At 39.0% G+C, this 13169-nt stretch overlaps 1 protein-coding gene across 1 annotated transcript in view; it reads right to left on the reverse strand.

Moving 5' to 3' along the window:
* Parp8 (poly(ADP-ribose) polymerase family member 8) overlaps positions 1–13169 on the reverse strand; it is a 160317-nt gene that overhangs the window by 56568 nt on the left and 90580 nt on the right. The window contains exons 5-8 of the mRNA XM_005356827.3: positions 11593–11682; positions 11038–11108; positions 8894–8971; positions 6096–6190 (exon numbers count right to left, since the gene is read on the reverse strand). Coding sequence (XP_005356884.1) covers positions 6096–6190; positions 8894–8971; positions 11038–11108; positions 11593–11682 — 334 coding nt within the window. The remainder of the gene's footprint in view (positions 1–6095; positions 6191–8893; positions 8972–11037; positions 11109–11592; positions 11683–13169) is intronic.

Below are 13169 nucleotides of genomic sequence, written 5' to 3' on the forward strand. Positions count from 1 at the left end.
ACCACGTCAAATTGAAATTGAATATTCCCCCCTTAGTTTTGAGATGGGGGAAATTACAGAGAAATAATTTACTGTGGTTGGTTTACCCTGGAATGGCGGGTCTAGGAAAATCTGCTACATAATGGTCCTCTCTACCCACAGCCCGATTTCTGGCTCCTTAAAGAGCTTCTCCTTAAGTCAACATATTTTGAAAATTACATAATACTTAAGATACTGACAGGTGATTATCCGAAAATATCTGCATACGCCAGGATCAATGACAGGAATGAAGAACCCACGGCCCTGTCTGGGCTTCATAATGGGTTCAAGACACCTGCAGCGCCCCAGGACAAGGTGTAGCCGCTTAGTGATATGATGTAGCCCAGCATGCCCAGGACCCTAAATCTGATCACTAGCATTTTAAAAGGGGAGACGTGTTTATTGTCAATAACCATAAGTTTATGAAGACACTGTGAGAAACTGGTCACTGCCTTTTCCTGTTTTTAATGGCACCAAAGAAATGCTCCTTAGCTGGGCAGGGGTGGCACATGTTTTTAATCCCAGCACTTGGGAGGCAGAGGCAGGTGGATCTCTGTGAGTTTGAGGCCAGCCATGGCTACAGAAAGAAAATATCCACAAAGACAGACAGACAGAGAAGATGGAGGGACAGAGGGGGGACAGAGGGAGGAGAGATGAAAGGTTCATGACAAGCCATGGGGAAAAAAATCAGTAGGTAGCATCCCTCCATGGTGTCAGCATAAGTTCCTGCCTCTAGGCTCCTGCTTTGCTGTCATGTTCTGGCATCCTTCAGTGTTGGATTATAAAATGTAAGCTGAAATAAGCTCTCCCACTCCCCCCCAAAAATAAATGCTCATGAGACATTCAAATATATATTAATATATTTAATGTGTATACTATACAGAATATTAGACTATACTGGCTTTTCTTCTCTAAAAACCTCAGTTAGTTCAGTAACCTCAGTTACTGTTACTATAGTTAAAACAACTTGATCAAGATTATTTGTGAGAATAGTTATTATCAAAATATTTTAAATATCTATTTTTTCCTTATTAACTGTCAAAAAGCTATAGATTTATATATACACAATTCTACCCAAGATTCTTGAGAAACAGACATTTACTGTTATTGAACTTCTCCTACTTCCAACCACTAGGCAGTGACACTTTGAGAAGCTCCGTAGGAAAAAACACACACCTTCCTGTGACATCTGAAACTCCGCAGCTTGCATGTCTATCTCTGCATGCCTACTCAGTGTGTGTTTCTGCCCAGTGTGGGAGAGATGTTTGTGAATGGGCCAAGAAATATGCAAACTCAGTCACCAGGAAGAAGTCTTGGCAAGATTAAAGCTTTTCCAAGACTGTTATCCAACACAGCTATAAATTGCTCAAAGAGACAAGCTGAGAAGACTTTAGATGCAGACGAGAAGGCAAAGCAATCTTTTGTGAGACAAAACAATAGTGCAGAAGAGGACTAGAGCAGAAAGCTGCCGTGACTTTATGGGCAGCTTAAAAACCGTTGCTTTTGCCTGAACGACGTCCAGGCTTTGGGAGCAGAGATGAACATGCAGAATCTGATAGATTGAAGCTTACATCTCAATTATATTTGTGTGATTGGAAGACCCTTCCCCTTTTAGTTACTTTGCACTGTGCATGTCCTCTCAAGGCTTCCCTGATTTTGACTTACAGAATTTTTTTTAATACCCTCAACTCAGAAAGAAATCGATATGCTAGATAGGATACTACACACCTACAGCTCAACATCTTCCTTTGATGAATAACAGAATTCTGTGTAGGCTCCCTTGTGTGGTGAAGAAGCATCCTCAAGAGCTCAATGGCTCAACACTAACGGTTTGTACTTCACCCTACAAGGGACCGAGGGAATGGGGGCTGGTCATGGTCATGACTGTGGTGCCAAGGGGGACAGAATACAGAAGACACAGGACTAGAGACACACTCTTCAGCACATATGTACATAATTCACTGGCCAGGATTGTTGTATGTCTATGCCAAGTACCAAAAGGGCCAGGCAAAGAGAACACAATGCCATGACAGGACGGGGGGAAACGAGGAGAAGGCAGCACTTCCTAGGAATGGTGTAAATGGAAAGTTATAGGTTCAGAAGAACGGACGTGGATGACCTGAGTTATACCTAAGGTTTTTTCTCCCTTTGCTTTATGTTTATTTTTCGTTTTTTATTTTCTCTTAGGAGGTACTGGCCTCATGGTTATCAATCTAGTGATATTCATTTGTTCTCCAAGTATAGGATCTTCAGAATACTCTTGTATTTCTGAAATGTCAAATCAGAAAGACTAATCCCAGCCATCCATCAGTAAAGGCAATCAAAACGTGCCACTCCCACAAACCTGGGAGCATCCTGCCACATCATGCCTTAGCTACAGTAAGAGGCTGGGTACTCCAACAATGCCAGTATTTTAGAAATGAAAAGTGTCATCATAAACGAAAGATCAGGTATCTAAGATAGAAGTTTGACATTTCACAAGGTGACTACCGAAACCATGTCTTTCCAGGGGAATGAAAATTTCTTTCCATTTCTAAAATTCCTCAATTCAGATTGTTTCCAAATGACTAGTTTATGAACACACAGCTAAAGGACTACATTTACAAGAGAAACACGCACATGTGCATACTGCTACATGATTCAAGATGAAGCACATTTGCTCCAACCAGCAGATATTTATCCTATAGGCTCTAACTCACCTCCCATTCACAAGATTCTGTGTCAAAATCATCCTCAACCCTGACATGCATGGTTCCACGCAGCCACTGTTTCGTTTCTTATGTAAGGATGGATCGAGCTTCCATTATCAATATTAGTAATCTATTACCAATTACTTTTTCCATATCTACATTTAGCCTGCAGTTAAAAGGGATTTGCTTCTGCTGAGGCAATCAGCTATTTCTATCTCTTATAAAGAACTCAGATGTGGTTAGCTGCCTTTCTCATTAGGTGTCACATAAAAAAGAAAAAAAGATGACACCAAATAGCCTATTGTGCATATTAAGGTGCTTCTGCTCTTCAAACCCCATTAAGTTCCTTATAAGCCTCAATTAAGTGAAAGAACAGTTAATTAGAACATTCTGGTTTCAATAGACTTGGAACTCTGCGAGGAAGATTCCAAGGCCTTCTACCTAATGGGTAGTTACCCATTTCCCAGTGTGTCTGGGGCCAGAAGACTGGGCTAGGCTGTAAATTCATTTTATCTATTTAAAGTAAATTGAACAAGTTTTGCTGTGGTCTACTTCATGTCAAGAGACTTCTAGAGATCATTTGTTCAGCAACCATCTTCTATAGCTAGGAAAAAAAATCTGGGCAAGGCAAGACTACAGCTTATATTGAGACTTAAGTGGGATCAAAACTGTTGTAAGGGAGATAGGCAAGGAGAAAAAAATTCAAGTCATTTATGACTTTTAGGTATTTCATTTGGTTGGAACTCCAAGCACTTTTATGTAATTGTAGCACATCATAACTGTCAATACCATGCTATTAATAGAACACTAATAGGGACCACCAGACTTGCCAAACCATACTTATAAATACTTGGTGAGGAAACAAAACTGTCATAGTCGTATGACAGCTAAGAAAATATGGGAATGTGTTTTAGAAAAAAATTTAAATATAAAAAGCATCAACTCTAAGCAATAATATGTGCTTTAAGGGGAGGATGGGAAGCTGAATTCCAGGTTCAATCATATTTATATTTCATAGCCTTCTTTTAGTGGGGAGATTATTGCATTCAAAATTAAAATTTTAATCCTTAGCCATGAGAGAAGTACAAATCAAAACAAATCTAAGATTCTATCTTACACCTGTAAAAATGACCAAAACCAAAAACACTGATGACAACTTATGCTGGAGAGGATATGGGGAAAAGGGAACACTCCTGCATTGCTGGTGGGAGTGCAAGCTGGTACAGCCCCTTTGGATGTCAGTGTGGTGATTTCTCAGAAAATTAGAAAACAACCTACCTCAAGACCCAGCAACACCACTTTTGGGTATATACTCAAGGATGCTCAATTGTACCACAAGGGCAGGTGCTCAACTATGTTCATAAGCAGCATTATTTGTCATAACTAGAACCTGGAAACAACCTAAATGCCCCTTGACTGAAGAATGTATAGGGAAAATGTGATTCATTTACACAAGGGACTACACAGCAGAAAAAATGATGAAATCTTGAAATTTGTGGGGAAATGAATGAATCTAGAAAACATCATATTGAGTGACGTAACCCAGACCCAGAAAGACAAATACCATATGTATTCACTCATAAGTGACTTTTAGACATAAAGAAAAAAAAAGCAGCCTACATTTCACAATCCCAGAGAACCTAGTCAACAAAGAGGCCCCAAAGAGAGACATACATGGATCTAATGTACACGGGAAGTAGAAAAAAGGCAAGATCTCCTGAGTAAATTGGAAGCATAGGGACTATGGGAGAGGGTAGAAGGGGAGGGGAGAGAAAGGGAGGGGAACAGAGAAAAATATATAGCTAAATAAAAAAAGAAATTAAAGTTTTAAGTTTCCTAGAAAAGTTCTACTATTGTAGGGAAAAAAAGAAGCCATAGTTTTGGATAATTTGCCAGTGGCTCCTGTACCATCCTCATGCATACACTATGTAACACTGAATGTCCACAGTACTTAATCTGGACCACACAAGAGACCAGCTGTGGAATGATCACAGCTTCTTAGCTAAATTTTGAAAAGCTGTAAAAACTTCATTTACTGAGTATAATCCCACCATTGTCAGCTTCATGCACCTCCAAAATTGAGAGAGATGCTCTGGGGACTCAATCCTCACTTAGCTAGGCTAGAGGTGGCAGTGAACTGTTATTTCCAAAATTGAAATGAAATATTTGGCAATCATAAATTACTGATGTGTAGACTTCCAAAGTAAAAATATTTGTTCATCTTCTCGAACTAGGGTACATCCACTGAAGAGTGACAGCCAGATAGTGTGTCCTTTTCAGACTCTGCCACTGGAGACAGTCAAGGATCCACCATGCAATCTATCTTGTGCCATCTACCTATATGATGTTGAGTTCCAGAACAATGATTTAAAAAACAAACCAAAGCAATACCACAAATAAAAGGTGGTGCCACAACTATTACAAATCTCAGTCCAGTTGGTAAATTATTAATAAAGCACTGAAATGTAATAGCGCCGGGTACACAGAACACAGGCTGAGCCGTCTATGCTGAGATCTGAGCAGGGCTTAAGCAGCTGACCCTCACAGTGGTGCACACAGGGAGGACTCCTCGACAAGAATCAAACTGTGCAAGCGCTGGGTCCCCTGGTCCAGCTGGGGTGTTTGGTAGGTAGGGCTGGAATTGAGGTCAGGCTGTTAAAGGAGCCTAAAATTCCATGGAGACCCAAAGACTACACTATATGCAAAGAAAGCCACCCTGACTTCTAGGTGCCAGCATAAGGACACAAACGACATCCTAAACTAAACAGATAAAGACCATAGGGAGGGGAGTCTCCCAAAGCATTAAGTATCATAAAAAGTAACTAGAAAGTTTATTACCAGATATTAATTATAGACTAAAGCACATTATCATTCAAACCATATGTATTAAGTCTCCCACCTCTCCTTCAGTGGGCATGTAACCCGTGTACATGTTCTGCATTATTTAATTTCATTGTTTATAATGACACGGCACTGACTTACAGAAACATCTATTATAGTGAACAATAATGGCACTTTTTCTGTTTTTGGTAAAGGATCTTGCTATACAGAGCCACATGACGTCAGACTGATAATCTTCCCAGTTCAGCTTTACACTTGTGAAATCAGGAGTGTATGCTGCCTTACCCAGATAAGTATACATTTAAAGACTGCTGCTTCTTAAAACTCACTCTCAAAATGAATTATTTCTTTAAGGAACTAATTTAACTTTAAAATAATTTGTAACAAAAAAGTCAGAAAGCTGTCATTCTGCACCAGGAGAGACACAATACAACCAACCCCTCAAACATTTCCAAATACAATCACAGAAAAGAACTTTCCTTGAAGTTACTCTAACAAAAAATTCCAATGGCTTATGAAACAGTGTAACACACTGAAGCTGTTTACCTGAGAGAAACTGCATGTGGTCCATAGATCTCTCTCACTGCTGACAAATCAGCCTCCAGCTGAGGATGCTTATGGAGTTCACCATCATAGTTCACCTGCCGAAAGGATAATTCAGAACTAAGAGACCACACAACCTGTGCAGAAGCCTCCTGGCCTTACAGGTAAACTGACAGCATTGGCACAAAGTTCTTCAATCCACTTACGGCTAGGACAATTCATTATGTTTTAAAGTTAGAATCAGACTTTCTAAATTAACTTTAAGAAGATTCTCCCTGTAATTATAGTCTCCTTTTTACTCATTTATTTTATATACACACATATAGGTGTTGTGTGTATGGATATATGAAAAATATATATATATATAGTCTGAGCATGTCATGCTTTCCTATTTAGCAGTCCATATGTATGATAGCATTAAAAATAAAAATCTATTTTTAACATAAATAGTTAGCATGCTGATTTCAATAGGAACTCAAACATTTTCTTCTTCATTTCTTCACAACTTTCTTGTTCCTTGTATACATGCCAAGAGCCAAATCAATATTTATCTTCCCTCTCATTCAAATATGTTAAGTAGTAAGCAATAGATCAACATATACATCTTGGATAAGAACTCCAGAGAATATGGTTGGTTGACCAGAACTCTCTTTTACCCAAGCATAGATCTAAAGTCCTAAAGACTAATCACAAGACTAGTTCTATCATGTCTGTAAGAGGTTATTCATCAAATTGAAAAACCTATTGTCAAACTGTGATGTCCTTCTTAATCTGTTACTTCAATTTACTTTTCTTAAATATAGTCTTTTGTCTCTTGCGGTGGTGTTCAACCTTGAAAAGAAATGCTAAGCACCAGAATGTGCATTTAAAAGTTTATGGCATACTAGAATATCCTGCAACTGACACTGTGGAGTTTTTTTTTCTCTTCATTTCTCTTACTCTAGCCTATTTACTGTGTTGTGGAGCAATCCTTTATATGACATTCATTTCTACTCAGTATGACTTATGTCTTCTGTTTCTATTTGCATTATGTATTTCAAATATACATCTGCATGATGGAGTACGTCAACATATAATGCCTTCCAATAGCAAGGAACCGGGGACTGGATTATTCCGTCGTACTTTCACTGCACAGTTACATCCCAGGAGATACATCCTTTCTACTTCCAGCCTTTTTTTTGTGATCTGCCTTTCGTTTTCTAAATTCATTTTATAAAGAATACAAATGTTTGAAAGGAGTGAATGACTGGCAGATAGTCTAGAAACCTTTTAGAATGAACAGCTAGATGGAAGAAAAGCAGCAAATTCCCCTCTGGAAGAAGGAGCAGTGCAAACAAAAAATCAGACTTGGAAGGATTCTTTTGCATACTGGATACAGTGCTCTCTAGTTAGGTAAGTGCCCAGGAGCTAGTAAGTTTCTCCGTGGAAGAAAGCCTAATTTACTATGGCCACATTTCTATTGCCTTGTCCATGTCTGATTTAGCAAGTACTGATTTTTTCTGAATATATGCCATATGAATTCTTTTCCATAATAAATTTATCTTTAAAGGTCTATTTAATCATATTATGGTTCCATCACAGGACACAAGCTACAATAGCATTTGATCAAAGAGGTTATAGAAACATAATAATATACTGTATGGTTATATCCTAAAATCAAATACTCGACTTTAAATTTAAACATTATTCAGGAAAAGTCTTGTGACTTTTTATAACACATATATCTAACATATATGTGTTATGGGATATTAGTACACTGGGTGAAAATGTATTGCTGTAATTGGTGTAATAAAAGGTGAACTGCCAATAGCTAGAGGTTAGATGGGACGTCTGGGAACAAAGAGGATGCTGGGAAGGAGATGCGGGAGACATGAAAAGGATACAGGAGGTGCAATATGGAAGAGAGATAATTCCACGTGATAGAATATAGATGAATATAAATAGGTTAAAGTGACTATAAGAGGATAGGAAGATGGCCAGAGAGAGGGAGGAGGAACAAGAACGTAAATGCAGGATGTCCTTCTGTATGCTGCAAATGTGTTGCTTTTATTAGTTGATGAATAAAGCTGCTTTGGTCTATGGTAAGGCAGAATGTAGCTAGGCAGGAAAGACAAACTAATTACAGGGAGAAAGAAAGAGGAGTCAAGAGAGATAACAGCAGCTGCTGGAGGAGTAAGATGCTAGAGCATTATCGGTAAGCCACAGGCCACATGGCAAAACACAGATTAATAGAAATGGGTTAACTTATATGTAAGAGTTAGCTAGCAATAAGCCTGAGCTATATGCCAAACAATTATAGTTAATATAAAGCCTCTGTGTCATTACTTTATAAGTGGCTGTTGGACCAGGCAGGACACAGAAAAGCCTCCAGCTATAAGAAGGAGCAATGGAACATGCAGACTATGGTGAAAATAAAGGGGAACCATTTGAAGGAGGAAGAAGACCAGAAAGAAGGGGAGAAAGGGCACATGGAAACAGAGTACAATGGTATCTATGTGTGAAAATGTCACAGCAAAGCCTATTTTCTTACATGCTAACCAAAAATTTAGTAATAAAGAAGGCAGTGTGAAAGCCCAAATGATAATCAAAATCAAAGTGCAAAATCTCTATAATTAATTAAGACAGCAAGTGAGTGATCGCAGTAGAAAGATCTGCAAAGGAAATCTTAAGTTCTGAAAACGTGTAGAAAGTGAAAACAATCTATTCATGTTTTCCCCTTGCTTACTACAGCCTGAACAACTGCTAGGCTGCTTCCTCCCACCAGGACCATACAGCAGTGAAAAGGGACGCGGGCGACGCACCTGCCCTCCGTAATAAAACTCTTCAGAGTCATTGTCGCCCTCGGAGTCCTCCTCCACCGTGCTGTTCTGCCGCGACTCCTTTGAGTGAAAAAAAGAGACAGTTCCAGTGGTCAGGCAAACCAGGGAACAGTGGTAACAGACACATCCTGGCAGACCAGGGTTGTTTATGCGGTGCACTGTCGGTACAACTTCAAAACAGAAGCGGGTAAGGGAGCTAACTTTGTAGACGCACTTAGCTCCCTAAGAGAAGTTGACTAAAAGTGAACCTTCCTGCAGTTTGCTTCCAGGGAGGTAAATATTTGCAGCTTCACATTTAATGAACATCAAAAGCTCTATAGAATCAGCTATGCTCTAGGCTTTCTCTGGTAGAATGCTTGACAGGCTCACACTAATTCAATGCTTATTAAAAAGCTTGTCAGCATTATTTATCCAAGATGGTTTCCACTTCCACTGCCAACACAAAGCAACAATATGAAACAGGAAACTTGGATTGAAATAGTGGGGAAAAAAATCAAATCATGCAACTGGATATGAATCATAATACAAAGAGAACTTCTAGCGTACTGAAATGATTTGTTTGGAAATTCAAATTTCACGAGGGTGTTTTATTTAATATGCTTTAACTCGATGTCTGAGTTTTTAATTAACTGAGCCGAACATCTGTCATATTATCTGAAGCACAATGAAAATCCGCCGTGGTATTTCTATCACCGTCGTGATTAGCAAAATTTGTTTGTTTGCTTTTTAGGGAAAATTTTGAGAAGAGGAAAAAAGCAGCATTTCCTTCAGGTCCAGATCTCTTATCATCCACGTTGCTAATAAGACCTAAATTTCAAGTTATTGAGCCAGTATGATAATCAAGAAGTGGGGCTTGGTATGAGGTGACATTATAACAGGTTTTGGTCAGTGAGAGCTTTCTTCAAGATGTAATTTTCACAGTGGATATGGGGGGGGGGATCTCAAAGAATGGTGTGATACTAACAGCAAGGAAGGGTCATATTGCAAGCATGACTTTCTTTTTTACTTAAACTATTTTTTTATTTATTTTGCATACCAGTTTCCTCTTTTTCCTTTCCTCCTGTCCCCTCTGCTTTCCCATCTAACTCCATCCCATCCACTCCTTTTCCATCTCCATTCAGAAAGGGACAGGCCTTCCATCGGCCTGCACAGAGCATGGCACATGGAGTTGAGTCAGGACCTAGCTCCTCCCCTTAGGTCAGGGAATCCAGCATGGGGAACAGGTTACTAAACTAAGTTAAGCACCAGGGGGAGGTCCTGTCCTCACTATTAGAAGCCTTACTAGGAGACCAAGCTACATGATTGTCACACATACAGAGGGCCTGGGTCGGTCCCATGCAGGTTCCCTGACTGTTGGTCCAGCGTCCATGAGCTCCCGAGAGCTCAGGCCATCTGTCTCTGTGGGTTCCCCCATCATGACCTCCCTGGATGGTACAATCCCTCCTCCCTTTCTTCTGGAAGACACTCAGCATAGTGCTTGGCTATGAATCTCTGCCTCTGCGTCCATCGGTTACTGGATAGAGTATCTCTGATTGCAATTAGAGAAGTTACCAATCTGGTAAGCATAACTTTCAATCCAGTTACTGCTGTCCATTGTACTTTCTCTATGTAATGTCCTGATAGCTATTTGCGTATCAAAGTAAAAATTTTTAAAGCAAGGATATGAGACAAACTTGCTTGAGGATTTTTGAAAACAATGAATAAATAAATAAATAATAAATAAAACCACTGGAATATGATGTCTACCCTTGTGTCTCTACTACTTTGGCTTAAAAGACCAGACATTCTACACACATAACTGTAAAGATCTCATCAAACTTATTCATAGCCATGTATACTTGTGATACAAGGCATATGGGTGTTTTCTGTCAACTACATTGTTATATATAAAGAATAAAAAATGAGTTACGTGGCATGTATATTTTATTTAGATTATTTTCTATTAATTTATAGCAGGAACTTCTTCCGTGAGGTTAATTCTAGGTCAATCTTAGCACCATACAAAAAGTTGTTTCCCTTTCATTCACCATACGTTACTGTAGCATAAACAAGACACTAAATGCAAACACCTGGTAAACTGCAAGCACTATTAAAATAAAAAGTCAAATGAAATAAAATTTACATACCTCCCCATTTTCCTTTTGTAGTTTGGATCTTATGGATAAACAACAGTTAATATCATTTGTTTTTCTTAATTCTGCAAGAAAGAGGTTTTTAAATTACTTTGGACTTTAGCATATTGTTTGCCAAACATTCACGAGTTCCTAGGTAAAACCGTTGTAGGCTTTTCTCCCCTTTTGTGGAAGAATTGAGAGATATTTTGAAGACAGATCATGCAAGTGCTTCTGATTTTTCATTGTGCATACAAATGCTAGTAACTTAAAGAGCAAGCACACAGATTTCTTCAACTCTTATTTATTTCAAGGCAGCTTCAGTGCCCCAGGGTTTCTGTGTTCAGTTTGTCTGCAGTACCGTGATGGAAAAAAAAAGAAAAAAAAGAAAAAAAAAAAAACACTTTCAAGAGTAATGTTGACATGATACATATAAACATTACTAAAAAACTAACATCCTTCAGATATAAAAATTATATGAACAGACTTATGAGAGGTAAATACTTGTGTTTGCTACTGAAAATAAAGAGCATCAAAGTAACAAGTATAAAAAAACTAAATTACTATTACCTGTTGCTATTCTATGGAAAATGACAGGAATTGGGTCTGTAGTAACTAGTACGTCCTCATCATTTTCTGAACTTGACACATATGTATTGTCTGCAAAGAAATATGAAAAGACAGCATATATTGAGTATAAATCCTCTATAAAAACAACAGACAAATCTTCACTTTAATCCAGTTCTCAGAAATAACACATACTGCTACTCTCATTAACTCAGAGAAAAAGGAAACAAACTTAATGTGTAAGTTAAGCACAAAGTTATAGCCTTTCCAAAGAAGTCCACAGTTTCCCACAAGAATACAGATTTTAGATTGGCAGTATTCAAAACCATGCTATCCTTTTACTAGAGAGAGGGGTTTATGATAGAGTTCCCCGTGTAGCCTTCAAATTCAGCATCCTCCTGCCTCTGTCTATTCAGTGTCAAGTTTACAGGAAGTCAGTCTCTCCACAAGACCTGGCTCCTCATCCATTTCTAATAAAGCCTAAGGCAACCAATCATTTGGACGCAGGTGCTTGCCTCATGCTGCAGGACAACGCTCTGCTCAGTAAAATCCGTTTCAAAAGGTGGGGTACTCTGCTGAGAAGATAACTAAGGGACGTTTGATAGTTTTTAAAAACGGCAAAACCCAAACATGCTGGCAAGTCACTTGCAGTTCCAACACTTGGGAGGCTGACAGAGGAAGATCACTGAGTCTGAGGCCGACCTTTTTTTACTTAGTGTACTGGTTAGATTTGTCAACTTTACACAAATCAGAGTTATGTGGGAAGAGAACTTTATATTTAAAGAACTTCCTTTATTAGATTCATCTGTGAACATATCTGTGGGCATTTTCTTGATGAATAATTTATGGGGGGGGGCACTCAGTTTAGTGTGGGCAGTACTACCTCCGGGCAGGCGGCCCTGTGTTACATAAGACAGCAGGCTGGGCAAGCCATGGAAAGCAATGCGGTACACAGCTTCCTTCCACAAGCCCTGCTGCCTCTGCTCCTGCTTGAGTGTCTACCTTGCCTCCCCTCAGTGACAGACTGATGTGTGACATGCAAGTCAAATAAACCTATTCCTCTCTGAGCTGCTGTTGTTTACCACGGTAACAGAACCCAAACTTGACACACGGGAAGAACCTATCTAAAATTGCACCCTCTGAATTGCTGTTAGGTAACCTGCCACTGAGTCTCACCAGAGTCATTCTTTTACAGATTAATTTTATCTAAATGAACTATATGCTGAATTATAATTTATACTTTAAGTCCTTACATTTCTCTTTCACTATTTTTATCTCAAGAAGAGTATATAAGCTTACCAATTTCTCCAATAAAGACAGACCTCTACGTATGATCAAATAATGTCATTTCATGATATTATAAACCCCAGCCCAGATGTTTGTCTGTGTTTCTCATTAATGACTGAAGGGCATTTAGAAAACTGCCAACTCACTAACAAACATCCCATAGTAAAGACCTTCAAGGTGGCTCAGTGGGGAATGAGACCTGCTACCAAGCCTGATGCCCTGGGGTCAATCTCCAGGACATCCATGTTGGAAGCAGAGAACTGACTCCTACAAGTTGTCCTCTGACCTCCACA

The sequence above is a fragment of the Microtus ochrogaster genome, chromosome 19 (genome assembly GCF_000317375.1).
Source record: "Microtus ochrogaster isolate Prairie Vole_2 chromosome 19, MicOch1.0, whole genome shotgun sequence".
NCBI classification, from domain to species: Eukaryota; Metazoa; Chordata; class Mammalia; order Rodentia; family Cricetidae; genus Microtus; species Microtus ochrogaster.